Source organism: Amblyraja radiata, chromosome 1 (genome assembly GCF_010909765.2).
Source record: "Amblyraja radiata isolate CabotCenter1 chromosome 1, sAmbRad1.1.pri, whole genome shotgun sequence".
In the NCBI taxonomy this organism is placed as follows: Eukaryota; Metazoa; Chordata; class Chondrichthyes; order Rajiformes; family Rajidae; genus Amblyraja; species Amblyraja radiata.
In genome coordinates this window covers 57,184,061-57,207,413 of record NC_045956.1, presented here as the reverse complement: position 1 = coordinate 57,207,413, position 23,353 = coordinate 57,184,061, and the positions used below count along the sequence as shown (strand labels likewise).

Below are 23,353 nucleotides of genomic sequence, written 5' to 3'. Positions count from 1 at the left end.
GGAGGGGGCAGCTGCGGGCGGCGGCACTGACTTCAACATCTGGAGCCTGGGATCTCTCGATGAGATCGCCAGTGGTGGAGCTCCAACCGTCGCGGCCTTGTCAGCTTCGGAAGCCGCGGTCTACGGTAAGGAAGCGGCCGTTCCAGGTGTCCCTAGCCGCTGAGAGGACTCTCCCGACGCCGGAGCACCATCTCCCAGCAAGAACGGCCTGGAACATCGGGCCTCCGTAGAGGCAACTGTGGAGGCCTCAATTGGCCCGACTATGGGTGAACTGGGGATGGGGACTGGACATTGTGCCTTCCCCCATAATGGTAACCATTGTGGGGGGATGTTTCTATGTTAAAGATCCTTATTGTTCTGCTGCCGGAAGGGAGAGTGAACGCTGGTGCGATTAGCAGCCGCTGCTCTCTCTTTGAATTGTGTCTTTGAATTGTGTCTTTGAATTGTGTATTGGTGATGTCTTTACTATTTTTTTATTTTTTTTTGTCGTTATTTTTTTTGTTTTGTGTTGTTTCATTCCGCTTATATGTTTTGTATTCTGTTTACTAAATTTTGTAAGGTGTCCTTGAGAGTCTTGAAAGGCGCCCATAAATAAAATGTATTATTATTATTATTATTATTCACAGCTCAGACAGAGTCGTGACCTCTCCCTCCCCCATCATGCAGACACTGAGCCACACCCACACTTCCAGGTTTTATAATCCCTCCTCCCTCCCACCAGAAAAGGTGTAGCCTTCATGGCATGATGGACAGGAGAGAGATTCTCAACATTTTTTTAACACTAATAACACTTTTATTTTCCATTGATGGGAAGTATCCTCTGCACCTGATGAGCGGAGGGGGACTGAGTAAGATGGCCAAAAATCAATATACAGTGCAAACAGAAAGTTGTCAAGTTTAGACCAACCATTTGCCGTGCTTTCACTTCAACCCAAACCCCCCCCCACCAACAATTTGCCATGCTATTACTTCAACCCAACCCCCCACCAACCATTTGCAGTGTTTTCACTTCAACCCAAACCCCCCACCAACCAGGTGCAGTGCTTTTACTTCAATCCAAACCCCCCCACCAACCATTTGCAGTGCTTTTACTTCAACCCCAACCCCACCAACCATTTGCAGTGCTTTTACTTCAACCCAATCCCCACCAACCATTTGCAGTGCTTTTACTTCGAATCAACCACATTTTCATTGTCAAACCACATTAAGGGCACTCAAGGTCAGTAAAACCACACTCACAGTTTAGTACACATGTGTTCAGTGTTATTCACAGCTCAGACTGAGAGACGTGACCCTCTCACTTCCCCCATCTTTCAGAAACAGACTGAGCACAGCACTTCCTGGTTTTATAGACCCTCCCCCCTCCCACCAGCAGGGGCAGCAGAGAGGATCTCAACATTTTGTAAACATTAATAACTCTTTTATTTTTCATCGATGGGAAAAATCCTCTTGTCCTGCACAGCAGTGGGGGACTGAGTAAGATGGCCAAAAATCACAGCCATAAATGACAGCGTTTTTTCTATAATCATGAAACAGAAAAACAGAAAGTGGTCAAGTTCTGACTTTTAGTAATATATAGACCAAGTGCAGACCCGTTGGGTCTGTTCCCCCAACGTGTGGTTGTGGGGGGGGGGGGGAGGCGGCATGCAGCGTCACACACACTAACTATCCCCCCCCCCCACTCATGCTAATTACCCCCCTTGATATTATATTAATATTATTAATTTGCTCCTTTTACTCCATAACCACCCTATCTACTGACGCATAGCCCCCAACTTGCAGTCACATCTAGAGAGGGGGGGGAGGGGGGGGGAGAGGATAGAGGAGTAAGAGGAGAAGGGGGCAGAGCAGAGAGAGGGGAGAGTGAGGGGGAGGGGGGGGGGAGGAAGAGGGAGGGTGGGGGGAAGGGGGTAGGGGTGTGTGGAGGGGAGGGAGGTTAGGGGAAGGGACGGTGGGGGAGGGGAGGAGGGGAGAAAAAGGGGAGAGAGAGAGAAGGGTGGGGGGGAGGAGAGGGGGGGAGGGAGAAGAGTGAGAGGAGAGGGGGAGGGGAGAGAGGATGTGAGGGGGAGAGAGGGGAGGAGGAGGAGGAGGGAGAGGAGAGGGGGGGAGGAGGTGAGGGGGGGGAGGAGAGGGGGGGAGAGAGAGAGAGAAAGGGAGAGAGATGGGGGGGGGAGAGAGAGAAAGAAAGAGGGATAGGGAGAGAGAGAGAGAGAATGCCTTTTACTCAACCCAAACCCCCCAAACAACCATTTGCAGGCAGTGCTTTTTTCCTCAAACTAACCATAACCATATTTTCATTTTCAAACCAAATTAAGGGTACTTACTCACAGCTGTGTAGACATTTGTTCAGTCATTCAGAGCTCAGACCTCCATGTTGTAGAGACTGATTGGGGCACACCACTTCCTGGTTTTATAGTCCCTCCCCCCTGCCGCCAGCGGGGGCAGCAGAGAGAATGGGGAATTTTGTAAAATCATTAATATCTCTGTCATTGTTCATCGACGGGAAAAATCCTCGGCACACATACGGCGGAGGGGGGCTCTGAGCAAGGTGGCCAAAAATGACGGCCGTAGGTGGCGGCGTTCTCTCAGAAATCGCAGCACAGAATGCCAAAAGAACAGGAGAGGGAGAGAGAGAGAACGAGAGAGAGAAAGAAAGAGAGAAAGAGAGAGAGAAAGAGAGAAAGAGAGAGAAAAAGAGAGAAAGAGAGAAAGAGAGAAAAAAAAAAAGAGAGAGAGAGAGAGAGAGAGAGAGAGAGAGAGAGAGAGAGAGAGAGAGAGTGAGAGAGAGAGTGAGTAAATTTAGTAATGTCTTTCCCACTCTAACCTCTGTTTTTCTTACTATTTTCAATTCAGTAATATTTACAATACTATAATAATAAGAACTCTAAGTGCTTGGGCTCTATACTCAAAACCTTTGGAAATTCCATTAGTGGAGCACTTCAGTTATCCAAAGAGCTTCTATAATTGAAGCCCTGCTGAGCTGAAAGACTGATCTGTTTACAAATAGCGCTTCATGTCAACATGCAGCCAGCTGTTTCAACAAAAGAACAGAGCTGTTGAGAAAGCTTGAATTTAGTGAATTCTCACCAGATATATAACCTTGTTATAAATATGTAATTCCATGAAAACTGCCTTACCACCTGAAATCTCACTATAAATTTAACCCTATTGGTCTCAAGAATGATACATCATGCAAACAGGCCCTTCCACCCAATTTTTCCATGCCAACCAAGATACCCCATCTAAGCTACTTCCTTTTGCCCACATTTGGCCCACATCCCTCTCCTTTAGGCACAAAGTGCTGGAGTAACTCAGCGGATCAGGCAGCATTTCTGGAGAAAAGGTATAGGTGACGTTTCGGATTGAGACCCTTGATGCTGCCTGACCCGCAGAGTTATTCCAGCATTTTGTGTCTATCATCGGTGTAAACCAGTATCTGAAGTTCTTTCCTACACATTCTCTCCAGTTTAGATTAATTTATTGTTACGTATACTCAGGTACAATGAAAAGCTAATGGGCCTGTCCCACTTAGGCGACTGCAGGAGACTCTGCGATCGGTGCATGGTCACCACATGTTCGTGGGTGGTTGCCGGATAGTCGCCTTCATGGTCGTGAGGAGTTCCCGCATTCCACAAATTAGCGGCAACCAGAATTAAGCCGCCACGGAGAGTAGCAAAAGTTCTTGTGCCATAGGTAGGTCGCCAGGAAGTCTCAGCGGGTTGCCAGGAGGTCAAAGATTCTTGTAGGTTCTTGAAGGTTGTAGACGGTGCTGACTGGTTAATTTCATTAGGTCATTGGGAAAAAAAACCGTAAGCAGTAGTTTTCAGAACCAAGGATAGCCGAATGATAATGTTAAATGTCCGCCGAGCTTCACAGCCGTGTATCTCTGGCTTCTTAAAAAATATCCATCCCCTCCTTCTTCTTTTCCCCTTTTTCCACCCCGCCCCTTGTCCAAAAGGACTTATCCATCTTAATTACAGCGCCATTCTTCCTGTTCATCGCGGTGTATGTCTATTTCACCTTGGCTTTGCACCGTGTGAATTTAATTCAGACAGTTCTCCCCCCGCTTGCCCTGTCCCATGCCTGCATAACAGGCTGGTGAAGGAAGCGATGTGTGTGTATGTGTGTGTGTGTGTGTTCCACTCTGACAGTCGCCATTCCAGTCGCCTGAAAAATCGTCTAAGTGGAACAGGCCCATAAACCTCTCCTCTCCATGTACCTGTCCACATGTGTTTTAAATGTAATCGTCCCGTCAACGAATAGCTCGAGGCCCCCGACCGCGGGAGAGCAAAGGGAAGAGATTGAACTTTTTTTCGCCTTCCATCACAGCGAGGAATGTAGAGGAATCACTGTGCTGGATGTTTAAGTTAAAATGTGTTTTGTTTGTTCTGTTGCTTTTATTTGAAAAATCGATCGGACTTTCGTTTGCGCAATATTTTTTTTTTAATTTGCTGGACAATTTAATATTTGGATTAAAATTTTAAATGACTTCTGACGCCCTTAACGCCTACAACGTGACGGATTGCAAGAACGGGACAAAACAAAGGGCAAGTTGTTTATTTTAGAACTAATCTTGCTTCTTGGGATGGCTTTAATCTAAATTTACGTCGCAAAAATTTTATTTGGGCCCCATACGAACCGGCAGTGTTTTTCCTGCTGACATGTAGTTCAAATTCACCGCAAATCCAACGTTCCAATCGATCGCGTTCCAGAAGCAAGATGATTAAAATGCCCTTTTTTTTGGACAACCATGTCATAAGCCATCTAAATTGTCTATATTTTGTGTTATTCTCCATGATCATTATTTTTAAACTAAATATTCACAACAGTTTGAGTCATATGTATTGTGCAAAAAACAATAATATTGATTATATTTTGAGAGGATATTTCTGGATTAATTTATGGGAATTAATCATTGAATTCCTTCCATCTGGCATATAAATTAATGACAGTGATATTTAAAAATCATGTTATATTGTGAATTCTTGTGTGAATGGGATTAGTTTGTTATTTGGATACTTAGGATATTTAAAAAATATATCATTTTCTTAAGAAATGGAATCTACAGGACATTCTTAATGGGAAAGTAGTGGGCAGAAAGGCATGTCATGCATGGTTTGAAGAGCAAAAACTTGTAGTTTACAATGCCAAAATTGAAAAGTTGAGGAAAAACAAGGTGTACAGAGTTGTTTATTGGTTACGATCTGAGGAGTATGATGATGCTACTGATTATGATATGCCAATGTACCAGCTAGCAACTGATCTTCTCCATAAAGACTTGGTCTATTGCTAGAAATTGTAATTTATTTACCTATCTGTTATGGACTTACAGCATATTATACAATAGTATTAAAGTTCTGATCTTGAGAATATCAAATTTTTGAATTTTCAAGGCATGTTTATTACTATTTCCGTCACAACGGTCAATTTTGTAATTAGCTACAATTAGGTAATTAACTAATTATGTGGTTTAATTTCAGGTCATCCAAGTAAGATGTTTTATATTTGTTTCAGAATGCTTCAATCTATAATAACTGGAAATTTCATTCAGTTCTCTTAATTTTTAAGAAAGTTATGGGCTTTTGTCCTCAATCACAGCTTTTGTGTTAAGTCAATGGAAAACCAATAGGGAACAAGATGCCAATTTCTGAGTATGAAAATAGCCATAACTTTTTTAATACTGAAGATATGAAAGTGAATTAGGTGTCAAATTAAACTTCTTTCTATGCTTTATCTGATGGTATAAATTGCAGACTTGATTTTTAAAATCTCAAAATTTTGTAACATTGCCAATAGATGATGATAGGGCGAACTCGGGAAAATGGGACTAGTTTAGATGGGGTATCTTGGGCCAAAGTGCCTGTTTCCGTGCTGTATGACTCCGACTCTCTGACCCTAAAGATCAGCTGGGCAGTTGGGTAAGCAGGTGGTAGATGGAGCTTCATCCAGACAAGAGTGAGGAAATCAACTTTGGGAAGTCAAATTCTACTAGGGCATATGGAGTAAATGCCAAGGACCATTGATGTACCAAGGGAAAGTGGCGACTGAGATGGATTGGGCAGCGAAAAATACATTTGGCATCCTTAAGCCCCTGTCCCACTTAGGCAGTTTTTTCGGCGACTACAGGCGACTAGGCTGTCGTTACATGGTCACGTGGTGGTGATGCCTGTATTGTGAGTATCTTAAGTCGCCTAAAGAGTCGTAATATTTTTCTGGTCACCGCTGGATTTTGAAATGTTCAACTTTTCGGCGACAGTGGGCTTGACACAACCTGACGTCGCTTGTCTTCTCCTGTCGTAGGTGCTGTCGTAGGTTGTTGCCAGGATGGCGCAAGTTGTCGCCAGGTGACGTTGGTTGTCGCTAGGTGCTGACTTTGGTGAATTCCATCGGCGACGACCTACGTCAACCTGCGACAGGTGCCGTCTTCAGTTCTCTTCAGTTGTCGCCGACAGGGTTGTTGCTTGTCGTAGCTTGTCATGGGTTGACTTTGGTTGTCGTAGGTTGTCGCCTGTGTGGTCGTAGGTTGTCGTAGGAGTGGTCGTAGGTTGTCGTAGGAGTGGTCGTAGGTGGACGTCCTAATGGGTGGCCGGATGTCGGTATCAGTTCTTGGGTCATAGCTTGTCATAGCTTGTCATGGGTTGCCATAGCTTGACTTCGACTATGTGGTAGGTTGTCGTAGCTTGTTGTAGACATTGTCGTAGGGGGGTCCATTCGCCGCTTTTTCGCCCTAAGTGGGACAGGCCCTTTAAATCGCCTAAGTGGGACAGGCCCTTTAACTTCATAGGCTCAAGCTTTGAGTAGAAGATTATGTTGGAGTTGTACAAAACATTGGTGAGACCGGACTTAGATTATTGTGTACAGTTCTGGTCACAAACATAGAAAAAATAAAATAGGGTCAGCACAATGGCACAATGCTAGAGTTGCTGCCTTACAGTGCCGAAGACCCAGGTTCGATCCTGACTACAGGTGTTGCCTGTATGGAGTTTGTACATTTTCCCTGTGACCATGTGGGTTTTCTCCTTGTGCTCTGGTTTGTTCCGACATTCCAAAGACCTACAGGTGTGTAGGTTGTCCCTGCATTGTTCTACTTTGTCAGATAGAACTAGCGTACGGCTAATCATTGGTCGACACGCACATGGTGGGCCAAAGGGTTTGCTTAAAATGTAAAACTAAAACTATCACCGGTCTGAGCCATGTGTTAGCAGGTTTCCCCTTTCTTTATTCAGGTATCAGGTTTTTGATATTTAGATATGTTTGAAAGATCTGGTGTTGTTTCACTGCATTTAGGAGCCTCAGTGAATGTATATCATTGAAGTCATCAGAAATATAGAAACATTCAGCGTGGAAATGGCCATTTCAGCCCATCTCGTAGATTAATCTTGCGTTTCGGAAGTGGATGCTAAAGTGAGATAACATAGAACTAGCATGAATAAATAATCAATGGTCGGCATGGACTCAGTGGGCCGAATGGCCTGCTTCCACATTGTATATTTTACTCATTCAATTCCCTTTTAGATGTTTTGTTCTTACAAGAATTGCTTATAGTTTTGACCATCTCAGTGTGTTCACTTTGATGAATATCTGGGCAATGTTTCCTTGCAAGCATAGGGAACAAGCTTTATCTTACAATTCCTGCCCAGAGTTAAAATGCGACAACCCTGGAAAATAGGACTCTGCAGAAGAAAGTGTCACTGGAATCAGACACACTTGCACTAAATGTTGAACTCTTTATCCGTTATCTGTGCACTGTGGACAGCTTGATTGTATTCATGTACAGCCTTAAATCTGTGGATAACTCACAAACAAAAGTTATTCACCTTACCTCGGTACATGTGCCAATAATGATAAGCTAAACTTAACTAAACATTCCAACACTCGACTAAATGCAGTCCAGGATAAAATAATGGTCAAACATAAAAATTACGCTTATTATGGATCAAACATAATCCATTTACTACTACTGTTTACTTTTACTTATGAGATACAGCCCAGAAACAGGCCCTTTGGCCCACCGAGGCTGTGCCGACCAGCGATCACCCCGTACACTAGCACTATCCTACACACTAGGACCAATTTACACTTTTTACTAAAGCCAATTAACCTACAAACCTATATATCTTTGGAGCATGGGAGGAAACCGGAGCACCCGGAGAAAACGTACCCGGAGTACGTTCTCCCTGTGACTCGGTCACAGGGAGAACGTACAAACTCTGAACACACAGCAACCATAGTTAAGATTGAACCCAGGTCTCTGGCACTGTAAAAGGCAGCAACTCTACCGCTGCACTACCATGACGTCCTACTCCTCATAGATTTCAGCTGTCATTGTTTTGTTAAAACAAAAGGCAGACTCACACATAATAATGGAGGGTAGGGAAGGCAGGAGGAGGTTTGGTCGGATGCCGGAGAATCTCTTGCAAAGGAGCCACGCTCCAGTGAAGCCCAGTGACTTGCACAGCTTCCGAATGCAATTCACGGCAGGCAGGAAATTAAACACAAAAAGCACCGACCGTTAATAAATTCACTCTTATCTGCTGACACAAAGCCGGGCTGGCAGGAAGCAGGGAAATATGACTTATGGAACAACCCCTTGGTCTCACTTTAATTGTGCCAGTCGCAGTGGTTTGAGACTGAGGTGTTCAGATTGTAATGGGTATTCACTGACCCGATCCTGTGCATTCATGTGAAAAATACACAAAAAAAGACACAAGGTGCTGGAGTAACTCAACGGGTCAGGCAGCATCTCTGCAGAACATGGATAGGTGTAGGAAGGAACTGCAGATGCTGGTTTAAACCAAAGATAGACACAAAAAGCTGGAGTAACTCAACAAGACAGGCAGAATCTCTTGAGAGAAGGAATGGGCGACGTTTTGGGGTCGGGGCCCTTCTGAAGACTGATGAAAAATTAAGGACCCAAAATATCACCTGATTAGTTTAGTGTCAAATTGTACCGAGATGCAGTGAAAATGTTCCACGCTATCCAGTCCAGTCAGCGGAAAGACTATACATGATTACAACCAAGCCACCCACAGTGTACAGATACAGGAAACAGAGTATATGCTGTTGGAGGAGAGTGGAGGGCTTGTAATGAATGATTGCAGATCTGCTTCTGGGACCAGCACACAGGGAGTCACCTGGCTTGGGCGCCATCTTGTGGTCGATGTTGCCAAAAAGGGTCCCGATCCCAAATGGCACCTATCCATGTTCTCCGGAGATGCTGCCTGACCCGCTGAGTTACTCCAGCACTTTGCGTCTTTGTTTCTAAACCTACATCTGCAGTTCCTTGTTTTTACACACTGAAAAATACACAGCTTTTCCAACTCAAATGAAACCTATTGTTGGGTAAAGAGGAATGTTCACCAACAGGTGAATGCTATGCTTATTGGATTTATTACCTTTTTGCATCTCTAAACTAAAAACTAAACTGAGATATGATAATGTTGCTTCAGGGGCTTTTAGATAGGCACATGGATATGCAGGGTCGGAAGGACATGGATCACGTGCATGTAGATGAGATCAATTTAACTTGGCGTCGTGTTCAGCATGGACATTGTGGATGAACGGCATGTATTATTCTATTTCTATGCTCGACCATTAACATGTTGAATGGTAGTCAGCTCGAGGTGGCTTCTTGCCTTCCCTGGCTTTTCTCAAACTCTTATATTTTCACGTTTTAATGTGAATGTATAAACTCCGTGCAGACAGCACCCATAGTCGGGATCGAACCTGGGTCTCCGTTGCTGTTAAGCCCCTGTCCCACTTAGGAGACCTAAACAGCAACCTGTGGTGACCTTGCCCGCCACTCAAGGTTTCCATGAGGTCACCGGAGGTTTCGGTCACTCTCCCTAATAGTCGAAAGTGGTTTCCGCGTGGTCGAGGCTTCATCTAGGTTGCTGCTATTTTTTCATCATGATTAAAACCGGCCTCGACTAAAAATAGGTTCCCGTTTTAAAAATCGATAATTTTTTAGTTGCAGGTCTAGTCGAAGCCGGTTTTCTTCATAGCCGAGGAAGGTTTTCAACATATGCGTGGGAGGTGGTAGGGGGTTGCAGGTCACCTGGACCTTGATTTTTTTTTGGGTGGCGGGCAAGGTCACCAGAGGTTGCTGTTTAGGTCTCCTAAGTGGGACAGGAGCTTATTAGGCAGCAAACTCTACCGCTGCACCACCGTTGTGCCCAGACTAGAAACTGATATTCTCAAGTAATGGCAGCTATTCCTAAATGTTCCTTTCTGCTCACATAAAAACAATGCTATAATAGTGCTTAAATACTGCTCCGTTCCACCATGGGAAATCTTCAGTTAAGGGCTCGTAGATCTTTGGTACAGGAGAAATTCACACAAAGACATGATTTATATTGCATTAATTACCTGCATAAAAATATAACACAGTGTAATCCTTTCATGCTGCAAATTAAAATCTCCCATCTGTTTGGCATTGTTTGTGACATTTATAATCATTTGTGTTAAAATGCCAATGGAAAATATATTTTTAAAAATCCTACGTTGCTACAATGCAAATTCATTCATTAGACAAAGCCCTTCGATTTCTCTTACAATGCTCGAATCAGAACATGGTAGGTCGAGCCAGAATATCACCCTCTGGCTAGAAGTCATCGTATAATTTACAAGCTTCAAGCTAAATGCCTCTTCCTTACATACCTTCCAAACATGATGTGCATGCATTGGAAAGACTACAGCAATGCTCATTTCCTTCCAATTTAATTAGCACAGCCATTTGTAAAACCTTGTATCCCCCATCCTCCCCACTCCGATATTGCCAATTGTGAAGAGCTTATTTTGTGCTGTTTTCATTACATGTCTGGTATTGGGTTGTTTTCTCTGGAACGCTGGAGGTTGTAGGTAGGCCTGACAGAAGTATATAAAATTATAAGCGGCATAGAGAGGGTAGATGGCCAGAATCTTTTTCCCAGGATGGTAATGTCATAGCTTTAAGTTGAAATGGGCAAACTTTAAATGAGATGTTAGAGGCAAATTTTATTTTTACACAGAGGGTGGTCAGGGCCTGGAATACGCAGCCAGGAATGGTGGTGGACGCAGACACGATGGTAGCATTTAAGAGGCTTTTTGGATGGGAACATGGATAAGCAGGGAATGGAGGGATATGGATTACATGCAGGCTGATAAGAGTTGGTCATTCATACTTCAGGCTGTCTCGGCAAGGCCACAAGCATAATCAAGGACGCATCTCACCCGGGTCACTCCCTCTTCTCCCCTCTTCCATCAAGCAAGAGGACCACAAGCGTGAAAACACCCACCTCCATATTCAGGGAGAGGAGAGTTCCTTCCCAGCTGTTCTCAGGCAACTGAACCATCCTATCACCAACTAGAGGTCGGTCCTGAGCTACTATCTACGTCATTGGAGACTCTCGGACTATCTTTAATTGGGGTTTACTGTACTTTAACTTGCCCGAAACGTTATTCACTTTACCATGTATCTCGACATGGTGGACGGCTGGGCTGTAATCGCATATCGTCTTTCCGCTGACTGGCACGCAACAAAAGCTTTCCACTGTACCTCAGTACACATGAAGGTACACTAAACCAAACTAAAGCTGGAGGAGAAACAGAAACAGGAGAAAAGCTGGGAATGTGGAGAGAATTAGTCACAGGGAAAATTATTGGTGGGGGGGTGGGGTGGAAGGCGGGGATGTATACAGCATACATACAGGCCCTTCGTCCCATCGAATCCATGCCGACCTACTATCTCCCATTCACACATGTTCTATGTTAGCCCTATTTCTCATCTACTCCCTACAAACCCACACCTCTTTGGAATGTGGGGGGAAACTGGAGCACCCGGAGGAAACCCACATGATCACAGGGCACACGTCACATAAGTCTCCACTCAGACAGCACCCGAGGTCAGGATCAAACCCGGGTCTCTGGTGCTGTGAGGCGGCAACTCTACTAGCTGTGCCACCGTGCCAGGTTGGATTGAATTGTGAGCCAGATTCAACGATGGCTTGAAGGGCCTGTTTCGACATTATTTGGAAATACTCTAAATATCCGGACATTTAAAATTCAGACAGATTGGATTCCAAGAGGGCCAGACATGAAAGGACAGCAGTTTCTGCTCCTGCACTGCATTACTGAAACAGCCAGGCATTGATTGGGGCCGTTTATTCTCCATACAGTGGCATTATATTCTGATTTTGTTCCATTTTCTTTTGAATAAACAACCGATCATAGTTCTTACGGCATCACTACTGGGACTGATATTCTCTTGGTTATTAGTCCAGAATCACTCGTCTGGTAAGAGACATGGGCCCTTACTTTGTGAGGCCAGAACTCTAGAATGTACTGCAAGCAGCACAACAGGAGATGCATTTTAAACTTTCAAATGCAATTAAATATTGTAAAAAAGCAGTAGGGTATAGGATAGCAGTCATTTACTTTAATAGTTTGCAACAACGTCTTGGCAGGTCAGTCAGCTGTGCAACACAATAGGTAGACAAGGGGTGCAGAAACTTTACACGTTGCACAGCCAAAGCTTTGAAGAAATCCAATTAGATCAATCCATGTAGGCATCATATTATGACCTGCCCTTTTCCGAATCTTAATCACACAGTTCACGTGGCTGGAGAGAGGGCGAGAGCGACAGTGAGAGAGAGCGAGATTGAGAGAGAGGGACAGAGAGAGAGTGAAAGAAAGACAGAGGGAGAGAGATTGAGAGAGAAGGACGGAGAGACTGAGATTGAGAGAGGGACAGAGAGAAAAAGACACACAGTCACATATTCATCCACACATAGACTCGTATGTTCACAAACATACGCAGTGCACACACGCTCAAACATTCAAGCATGCACACACATACATGCTAGCTACATCACACTAGCACAAACAAAACACTTGCAACCAAACGCATGCACTCATGTCCTTACTCAGAAACACACGCAGACTTCTTTACTCAAAAACACAAACACGCATTTATTCAAACACACACATCCTTAAACACACACACTTCCTGACTCAAACATACACACACATCCATAAATGTACACACACAAACACAACCATACTCACAGACACACACACACCTTAAACACACAAAACCACACCATTAATCTCACTCACACCCACACAAACTTACCCAAACGTATACATGCCTCAACACAAAAAACACACGTACACATTCCCACACACACACACACACCCTTAAACACAAAAAACACACACACAAACGCACCCACCCCTGTTAGCTCCATCTCACACACACCCTTAATCTCATTCATACATACACACACACTCACACGCAGCCATGGTAATTGGCTTTCTGCCTCTGAATCATTGAACACTGACCCGTGCCATCCCTACCACACGTCCAGACACACTGAGCTGAGTTTACAATTCCGTAGGAGGCCTGGTTTTGAAGAGACACAATAGCGACATGCTGTTTGTTTGATCCCTCAAGCTCAGCAAAGGGGCTTCGCTCTTTTCTATGGGCCCATGAGTGCTCCTGTAAACGAGCCTCAGCCTTAGTGGGGCAGGTGTCAACCCACGTGCCTGTTGCTCTGGGAGCACAGAAAGCACTGCCATGCCAAACTACTTTGTAAATCGCCTTGAGAGAGTTGGTGTCAAATGGCCACACAGCTGTGTAACAAGGAGGAAGTTGCCCTTCAGTAAATATTTAACAGCGAGCTGATTATATTGTAAAAGCTGTCATATATTTCGCAGCTTAAGTCAAACAAACAAATGACATATCTGACAAGACATTTTACACTGGAGTGAAGGTTTTTACATGAACGGTAATTAGGCATTAACATTCAGTGAGATATTTATCCTGATTCCATCTTCTGGATTAACAGATGGCTGACTCAATTTGCAGTCCGTGTGATAGGTATACCGCAGAGATCTTGCAGGAGATAATAGGCTCCTAATATGCCAACACAAACTGGAGAGAAGGAAGATGCGATGACCCAAAACATCACCTATTCCTTTTCTCCAGAGATGCTGCCTGACCCACTGAGTTACTCCAGCACTTTGTATCTATCTTCAGCATAAACCAGCATCTGCAGTTCCCTCCCTACACATTTTGTCGGCTCCAATGGGGATATGTCCTCAAGGTGTGCCGACTTTGAAAAAGATTTCCTTCTCTCTCCGACAGAGTTCTGCACCTGAACCAGGGCCTTGAACCACAAACGTCACCTATTCTTTTTCTCCAGAGATGCTACCTGACCCGCTGAGTTACTCCAGCACTTTGTATCTATCGGGGAGTAACTGATGTCTACCACGCACAGGTACAACCCATCGAGCATAGCAGTTCGCCCTGTGTGAAGGAAGGTCCTGACTTGACACTGTAGAGGTGACCTGGGAAATCACGTGATCGCGGGAGTGTTTTCGCGGGCTTTTGTATAGCATTCATTCAAGCTCCACCCTGTTAGAAGGAGCTTCGTATTTTTGGCTGTTCTAAACGCGTTTGAGGAAATCGCTTTATTGTCGTTTAAAATAAAGAGTTTTACCTTTACTCAATCATCTTGACTTGCCAAAGTGGTGACCCCGTCAGTCCGATCATTTATTCGGACTTCGATCATGCAAGCCGCCGCTAACTCCGATGCCCAGCTTCTTCAGCAAAATGCCCTGGGCCTGAAACTGCCCATTTTCTGGGGGGAGCAGCCTCAAGTGTGGTTCACCCACATTGAGGCCCAATTCCACCTCAGAAATATCGTAGCGGACGCCACCTGAGATGTCTACGTGGTCGGGGCGCTTAGCCCAGAGATGGCCACCCGGTTGCTGCCGTACCTGCAGGATCCACCAGCAATCGGCAAGTGCGAGGGCCTCAACGCCCTGCTGCTCTGCACATTTGGCTCAGCCGCCGCGATTGCGCCACACGCCTGCCCCATATGGACGGCCTCGCCGATCGGAAGCCGTCCGCGTTCATAAGCGAGATGCTCGCTCAGACAGCCACCGACCCTGTCTGCTATTCAAGCAGGCCTTCCTGGAGCAGATGCCCGATGACTTCCGCCTGCTCCTCGCTGGGTCGGACTTCGCCGACCCCCTGCAGCTCACCGAACTGGCCGTCGAACTGTGCCTCGCCAAGCAGCAGGACGGTGGGTCCATCAATTGGGTGTCCTCGCCCGTGCACTAGGAGCCTCGCAGAAACATCCCACCGTCCACTGCCGTCGCCGCGGCCGCCCACCGGAGACCGGGGTAAGCGCCAGTGGTGCTACTATCACCAACGCAGGGGTGCCGAGGCCCGTCGATGCCGCGCCCCCTGCTCATTTGCGGGAAATGCCTCAGCCGATCATGAATAGAGGCTACCGCGATCGGCCAGAATCACCGTCACTATGTTCGGGACCGCCGTTCCGGACTTCGTTTCCTCCTGGACTCCGGGGCCATCGTGAGCATCCTTCCCCTGACTGGACTGGACACCCGTGCCGGTAAGCGAGGCCCCGCCCTGACCGCCATCAACAGTAGCACCATCCGCACGTATGGCACGTGGACTCTTTCCCTCATATTTGACTCCCATCCATATTCCTGGATTTTTACCATCGCGGATATGGCCCAACCGTGCCTGGCACCGATTTCCTCCGGGCCTTTTCGCTGCTGTTGGACATGTGGTGCAGGCGCCTCGTTCCACCAACGTGCCCCAGCCCCGCGACCCCGCGGCCCGCGGAACCTCCCAGCCCGCAGCTGAGCGCGGTGGCCGATGGAGATGATGCATATGCCTCCCTGCTCGCCGAGTTCCCGGAGCTTCTCACCCCCCGTTTTCATGCGACCGCCTTAAGCACGGGGTGGTGTGCACCATATTCCCACCGCGGGCCCCCCACTGCATGCACGGGCGCGCAGGCTCCCGTCGGACAAACTGCGGATTGCTAAAGAGGCATTCGGACAGATGAAGGACATGGGAATCGTGCGGCGCTCTGACAGCCCGTGGGCATCCCCATTGCACCCCAATGGTCCCTAAAGCATCTGGGGATGGAGACCATGTGGGGATTATCGGCACTTGAACGCCATTACTACCCGGTCCCACATATCCAGGATTTCACGGCCCATCTGGAGGGCGCCACCTTTTTTCCAAGGTGGATCTGGTCCGTGGCTACCACCAGATTCGCGTTCACTCTGACGACGTGTCTAAGACTGCCAGTGGCTTTCCAACGGCTCATGGACATGGTGGGTCGGGGGTTAGAGTTCATCTTCATCTACCTGGACGACATCCTGGTTGCCTGTCGCTCCCAACAGGAGCACTACACGCACCTACTGGCGCTGTTCCAGCGGTACCAGGACCACGGACTGGTAATCAAACCCGCCCAGTGCCAGTTTGGCCTGTGCGCCATTTCTTTCCTGGGGCATCATGTCACCTCACAGGGCGCGACCCTGTTACCCACCAAGGTGGAGGCCATTCGGCAGTTCCCTCAGCCGCTCACCGTCAAGAGGCTACAGGAGTTTGTCGGCATGGTGAACTTTTACCATTGCTTCGTGCCGGCAGCTGCCGGGATCATGCGCCCTCTGTTTCAGTGCCTCGCCAGTAAACCACGGGACCTCGTGTGGACCGTTGAGGCCGTGGCTGCGTTCGATGTTGCGAAGGAGGCGTTGGCATTCTATGTTATCCCACACTGTCGCTGATAGTGTTAATGTGCAGGGATCGCTGGTCGGTGCAGACCCGGTGGGCCGAAGGGCCTGTTTCAGTGCTGTATCTCCAAACTAAACTAAACCATAAACCTAGGCTTTGATATTTGCACCTTGGGGGAAGAAAGGATTGTGGTAAGAGTTGTTTCACAAAATATCAGAGATTATGTGAACATTTTCTAAACTGAGTAATTGAATCTTCAAGTACCTTCTTATGAATATAAAAATAATAAGCCTTCTTTCCTTGAGGAAATGAATTACAATCTGCTTGAGACATTCAGAATTCTTAACAGAGATTAAGAACAGATGATGTTTCCCTCAGCCGGGGTGTCCAGAATCAATGATCACAGCCTTGATGAGGACAGCTCTTCAGAACTAAGATGAGACAATATTGCTTCACCAATGAATGCTGGAATATTGCAATTTGTACCTGTGGTGACCCTGTCGACATTTGAGAGGATCATCAGGCGGTTCTTTACGTTACGAACGAATGACGAATATATCTCCCCCAACGAGGATTTTACGAGGATATTACCAGGATTCGAGGGTCTACGTTTATGAGTGTATTACCAAGGCTCGAGGGCCTAAGCTTTAGGAAGAGGATGGGCAGGCTAGGTCTTTATTCCTTGGAGGACAGGATGCTGTAGGGGTAATCTTTAGAGGGATGTGGGCCAAACAGAGAGAAATGGGTCATGCTTAGATGGGGCATCTTGGCTGACATCATGGACATCAAGTTGGGCCGACGGGCCAGTTTCCGTGCTGAACGACTCATCTACCAATCTGCCACACACAATGTATTAGGTGCTTACAAACAGATGGAGTTTCCAGTCACCAATATGGTATCCTTTCATGGCCTGCTTTCAATGTGTTCATTCTATAAAGAATGGCTAATGGGTCTGTCCCACTTAGGCAACTTTTTGGGCGACTGCAGGAGATTATGCAGTCGCCTCATGTTCGCGGGTGGTTGCCGGGTAGTCGCCTTCATGGTCGTGAGGAGGTCCCGCATTCTGAGAACTAGTCGCGGCCTCATTATGATCGCCGCAAATTTTTCAACCTGTTGAAAAATTAGTGGCGACCAGAATGAAGCCGCCATGGAGAGTAGCGAGATTTCTCGTGCTGTAGTGGTAGTGGGTTGCCAGGAGGTTGAAGATTGTCGTAGGTTCTTGTAGGTTGTAGCCAGTGACCGGTGAATTTCATTGGCTCATTAGGAAAAAAAAGCGTAAGCAGTAGTTTTCAGAACCAAGGATAACCGACCGGTAATGTTAATATCCGCCGAGCTTCACAGCTGTGTATCTCTGGCTTCTTAAAAGTTGTCTCCACTCCTTCTCCCCCCCTCTTTTAAAGGACTTAAGTGACCCTTCCCGTACAATGTGCTTTCACCGTCTTAATTACAGTGCCAACCTTCCTGTTCATCGTGGTGTGTGTCTGTATCAAACTGACTTTGCACCATGTGAATTTCACTCAGGCAGCGCTCCCCCCGCTTGTCCTGTCCCCCGCCTGCATAACTGGCTGTTGAAAGAAGCGATGTGAGTGTGTTCCACTCGGGCAGTCGCCGTTCCTGCCGCCAGTTTTCCAGGCGACTCGCTGGTCGTCGGCAGTCGCCGGAAAAATCGCTTACGTGGGACAGGCCCATAAGGGTGTGCAGATTATATACAATTGAATTCTCTCTCCCCTCTCCCACATTTTCCACCTCCCCCTCTTTCCCCCTGTCTTCCCTGTGTCCCACCTGGAAGTACTCCCACTTCTCCATTTCTCATCCCACCACCTCTGACCCCTGAATATATACCTCTACCTCTGAATATATATACCATCTTTATTCCTTTCTCTGGCTTCACAATTCACACCTCTTCTATCCTTGCCTCTGTAACTTACAGTTTACTTCTCCGGCCTTTGTTCCAACCATTTGCCAATCAAACAAAAACGCTCACCCGCACCTACCTATCATTTAGAAATAAGGAACTGCAGATGCTGGTTTACACCAAAGTTCATAGTGCTGGAGTAACTCAGCGGGTCAGGCAGCATCTCTGAAGAACATAGATAGGTGGCATTTTGGGTCAGAGAAGGGTTCCGACCCAAAAAGGTTGCCTATCAATGCTCTCCAGGGATGCTGCCTGACCTGCTGAGTTGCTTTAGCAATGTCTCTCCACCTATCACTTGCCAGGCTTTGTCCTGCCCCCACCTTTCCCCAGCTTCCCTTCCCCTCCCCACTGCAATCAGTATGAGGTACGATCTTGATTGTAATCCTATACATGTTTTGTAGAGATGCTGAGTTACTCCAGCACTTGGTGTCATAATTGCTTGAATTCACTGCACCATCATCCATAGTCTTTGCCTGACATCTAGTGGCCAGGAGAAGTAAAGCAAGATAAGCTGAAGTTCACTCATGCCGGCTATGCAGGATACATTGGATTGTCAGAGGGAAGCCAAACGCAAATTAGAGGAACAGTACCTCACATTTCACTTGGGCAGCTTACAACCCAGCAGTATAAACACTGATTTCTCTAATTACAAGTAACCCTTGCATTCCCTCTCTCTCCATCCCTCTCCCCCCTATTTGTCGTACTAGTTTCACTGACGTCCTGCTGAGTTTCACTGTTTGGATCACTCATTATCACCTTCCCCACAACCAACAATGGACCATTGTGGGCTCTACCAGCCCTTGATAATTGTTGCTGGCTTTGATCTGTATGTTTGCATATCTTTCATTCATCTGTTCTATGTACCTTTTCATATCTCTCGGTTCCCTCTCTCTGAATCTCAGTCTAAAGAAGGGTCTCGACCCGAAACGTCACCTATTCATTTTCTCCAGAGATGCTTTCTGACCCACTGAGTTACTCCAGCTTCAATAAAAACCCTGACGTGACTGGCCCACCACAAATTAAACAGAATAAAGCCAAACATAGAATCATAGGACAGGACCTGGCCCTGCAGCCCACATATTCTGCATCATATAATGATGCTTCATTAATCCAATCCTTTCTCTGACTCTTGTTTATTTGGAAATTCTGGATAATTTCAATGTATTTTAATTGAGTTTAGTTTATTATTGTCACGTGTACCAAGCCTGTCCCACTTAGGCTATTTTTTAGGTGACTACAAGCGACTAGGCTGACGCCAGCCACATGGTCGCCGGGGTGTCGCCTGTATGGGCGTGAGTAGTCTCGCCAGTCGCCTAAAGAGTCGTAGCATATTTCTGGTCGGCGCTGGATTTTCAACCTGTTTAAACATTTTCGGCGACAGTCAGCGACAGTGGGTTGACGCCAATGAACGCAGCTTGACTTCTCCTGATGTAGGTGTTGTCTTATGTTGTTGCCAGGTGACATAGGATGTCGCCGGTGCTGACTCCGGTGAATTCCATTGGCGACTACCTACATCAACCTACGCCAACCGGCGACAGGTACCGGCGACTGAATTGGCTTCAGTTGTTTTCAGTTGTCGACGACAGGGTCGTTGCTGGTCGAAGCTTGTCGCGGGTGGACGTAGGTTGACTTTGGTTGTCGTAGGATGTTGCCTGTGTGGTCGTAGGTTGTCGTAGGTGTGGTCGTAGGTGGGCGTCCTAATGGGTCGCCCGTTGTCGGTAGCTTGACGGAACTTGACGTCGACTAGGTGGTAGCTTGTCGCAGACATTGTCGTGAGGGGGGTCCAGCCGCCGGTTTCTCGGCAACCTGCTACGACTGTGACTGTCGCTGGAAGTCGCCGAAAAAATCGCCTAAGTGGGACAGGCCCTTTACAGTGAAAAGCTTTGATTGTGGGCTATCCAGTCAGCTATATATGAAGATGTGCACAGTGCACAGATAAAGGATAAAAGGAAGATAGACACAAAATGCAGGAGTAACTCAGCGGGTCAAGCAGCATCTCTGGAGAAAAGGAATAGGTGATGTTTCGGGTCGAGACCGTTCTTCGGGATAAAAGGTGCAGCATTTAGTGCAAGATATAACATTATTTAGTAGATACGGGTAAGATAGATGGTGAGAGCAGGTAGTGAGGGGGGTTGTGCTGGGACGTCAGAACTAACTGTTGAGCCTTCACAAGGAGTCGCGGACCTAAATCAACAAAACACCAGTGAATGGAGGTGCCCACTCGATAACCTCAATGATCCACTGGCATCTACATGATCAGTTGTTTTTTCAATGAGTTTGTTGCCATATAGGTAGCTGATTATTGCATATGGAATTACGGCAGTTATCGTCCTTTGCATAAGTTTGTACAATCAGTTTAGATAGTACTTTGACTTTGGGCTTGGTTTCCTTGGTTGAGTGCTTATCCTAGCACTTTGTGTTTTAAATGTAACTGAGGTCTGATAAAGTCTGATTAAAGATAGTTAAAAGGTGTCCAACGAGGTAGGTGGAGGTCAGGACTGCACACGGAAAATATACAGAATTTGATTTATCCGTTGCAGAACGTAGCTGTAAAATTGGGCTTATAGATTTTATCCACGTTCTTCCCCAAAACAAGCATTGCCCTTTTCCATCAAGTATCCAATATCTGCCGGCCTCAGGTTTGGTGTTCGATAAAACGTGTAACCCTAATTATCAAATCCAAATTAAATATCTGGTTTACATTTATTCTGCACGTGTCTTCAGTATTCCAAAAGCCATATTCCCTACTGCTGTAGGGGAAAGAATATTGAGCACTCATAACTAGTAAATAAGGATGTCATTGAGGCATAGAGTCATCCAGCATGGAAACAGGATTCCGTCCAACATGCCCACACCTACCAACATGTCTCAGCTACATTAGTCCCACCTACCTGCATTTCATTCTTATCCCTCCAAACCTTTCCTATCCATGTACCTGTCTAACTGTTTCTTAAATGTTGGATTAGTCCCTGCCTCAACTACCTCCTCTGGCAGCTTGTTCCTTATACCAACCACCCTTTGTGTGAACTGTGCATTGTGCTAATGTGGTGACAGGGAACCACAGGCAAAGCCTAAAGGTAGAGACACGGCATACAGCAGTGACGATACCCACATTTCAGGAATTTTATTGATTATGTCATAGTGTGCACCCATCGTTGTAACAGAAAATTTGATCCACTGTCAAGTAAGTTTATCTTGTGGATAATCATCTTATTCTGTAATCAAGACCCAAGTATTTCAGTCACCATTCTGTAATCAGGATCTGGCTTCACTGTTAATCAAGTCTCTATGAAATCTTGTCAGCAGAGAATGTAAAATCTGTGCAACAGTTGAGATCATACTGGTCTCCTGATGTGGACCAGGTTGAATAAAGCTCCCGTTACTTCTACAAACACCAACTCCAAGTGGCCTTTCCATTTGCCCCCACACCTATCAACTGAAAATCAAATCCGAGGCCTTCTTATTCCCAGAATTCTTACATGAAAACTTTGATAATCTCGGCATTTCACTTGCAATCACTGCATGTTTAACTTCTTCACACAAAAGCAATACGGTGCCTTTTTAAAATGTAATCAAGCAATATTCAGTCCCATCGACCCGAAGGCAGCTGATTATCAAACTGGGATATACACAGGAACCTTTCCAGACAAACAGTTTGATATTGGGTGGAGGCATAGAACATAGAGCAGTAATGCACAGGATTAGGCCCTTTGGCCCACAATTAGGACCCTGTTATCTGCTGCAAGAACTCCGCAGCACAACTATCACAATGACCGTGCAGGACAAGATGCAAACTTAAACGAAACTTAGCCTGGATAGAGTGAAAGTGGAGAGGATGTTTCCACTAGTGGGAGAGTCTAGGACAAGAGGGGATAGCTTCAGAATGAAAGGACATACCTTTAGAAAGGAGATGAGGAGGGTGGAATTCTGTGGAATTCATCACCACAGATGGTTGTGGAGGCCAGGTCAATGGGTATTTTCAAAGCAAAGATTGACAGTAAGGGTGTCAGGGGTTATGGGGAGGAGGCAGGAGAATGGGGTCAAGAGGGAAGGATAGATCAGCCATGTCTGAATGGCTGGGTAGAATCGATGAGTCGATTGGCCTATTTCTGGTCCTATGACTTATGAAGTTAATTGGCAATTCAGAGTGACCAAGCCAAAGATTGCAAAGAAAGTTGACTCTATGTTTCTGAACTCATCTGTGACATTGGTCTTGTGTTCCACAGTGCAAAACTACCTTCCACCTTACACTTTCTCCCGGGACAAGGCACTTAAACAAACCAAAGTGGCTCTGCACACTCACCATGCTGTTCATCTTGGAGGATGAGGAATCAGCTCTCTGCTTCTTCAGGCAGGGCAGATCCTCAGGCTGGCCGTCTCTGACACCGTGGTTTCTCCGGCTCCCCGAAGTGCCTTCCGAGGATGACCTCAGGCGCCTCTCCGCCCATTTGTCCTCGTGCCGGGGGCTGAAGGTCCTGTTCATCGTCACTGCAAAACAAAATCAAACAGAGGTGGCCTTAACAGGAGCAACAAAGTACAGAATAGTGAGAGGCCTGGATAGAGTGGATGTGGAGAGGATGTTTCCCCTAATGGAAAGTCGAGAGCCTGAGGGAACTGCCTCAGGATGAAATGTTTTTCCTTTAGTAAGGAGATGAGGAGGAATTTCTTTAGCCAGAGGGTGGTGAATCCGTGGAATTCATAGCCGCAGACAGCTGTGGAGGCCAAGTCAATGGATATATTTAAGGTGGAGATTTGATAGATTTGTGATTGGTAATGGGCCTGTCCCACTTACGCAACTTTTTCGACGACTGCCGGCACCCGTCATAGGTCGTAACAGGTCGCCGCGAATTTTCAACATGTTGAAAATCCAGCGGCGACCAGAACAAGGTACGATTCTTTGGCCGACT

At 46.3% G+C, this 23,353-nt stretch overlaps 1 protein-coding gene across 2 annotated transcripts in view; it reads right to left on the bottom strand.

Moving 5' to 3' along the window:
* The window catches only part of ccser1 (coiled-coil serine rich protein 1), a 1,210,497-nt gene that overhangs the window by 973,004 nt on the left and 214,140 nt on the right, over positions 1–23,353 (bottom strand). For both annotated transcript variants that reach the window (XM_033022379.1, XM_033022389.1), the window contains exon 3: positions 22,750–22,934. In XM_033022379.1, coding sequence (XP_032878270.1) covers positions 22,750–22,934 — 185 coding nt within the window. The remainder of the gene's footprint in view (positions 1–22,749; positions 22,935–23,353) is intronic.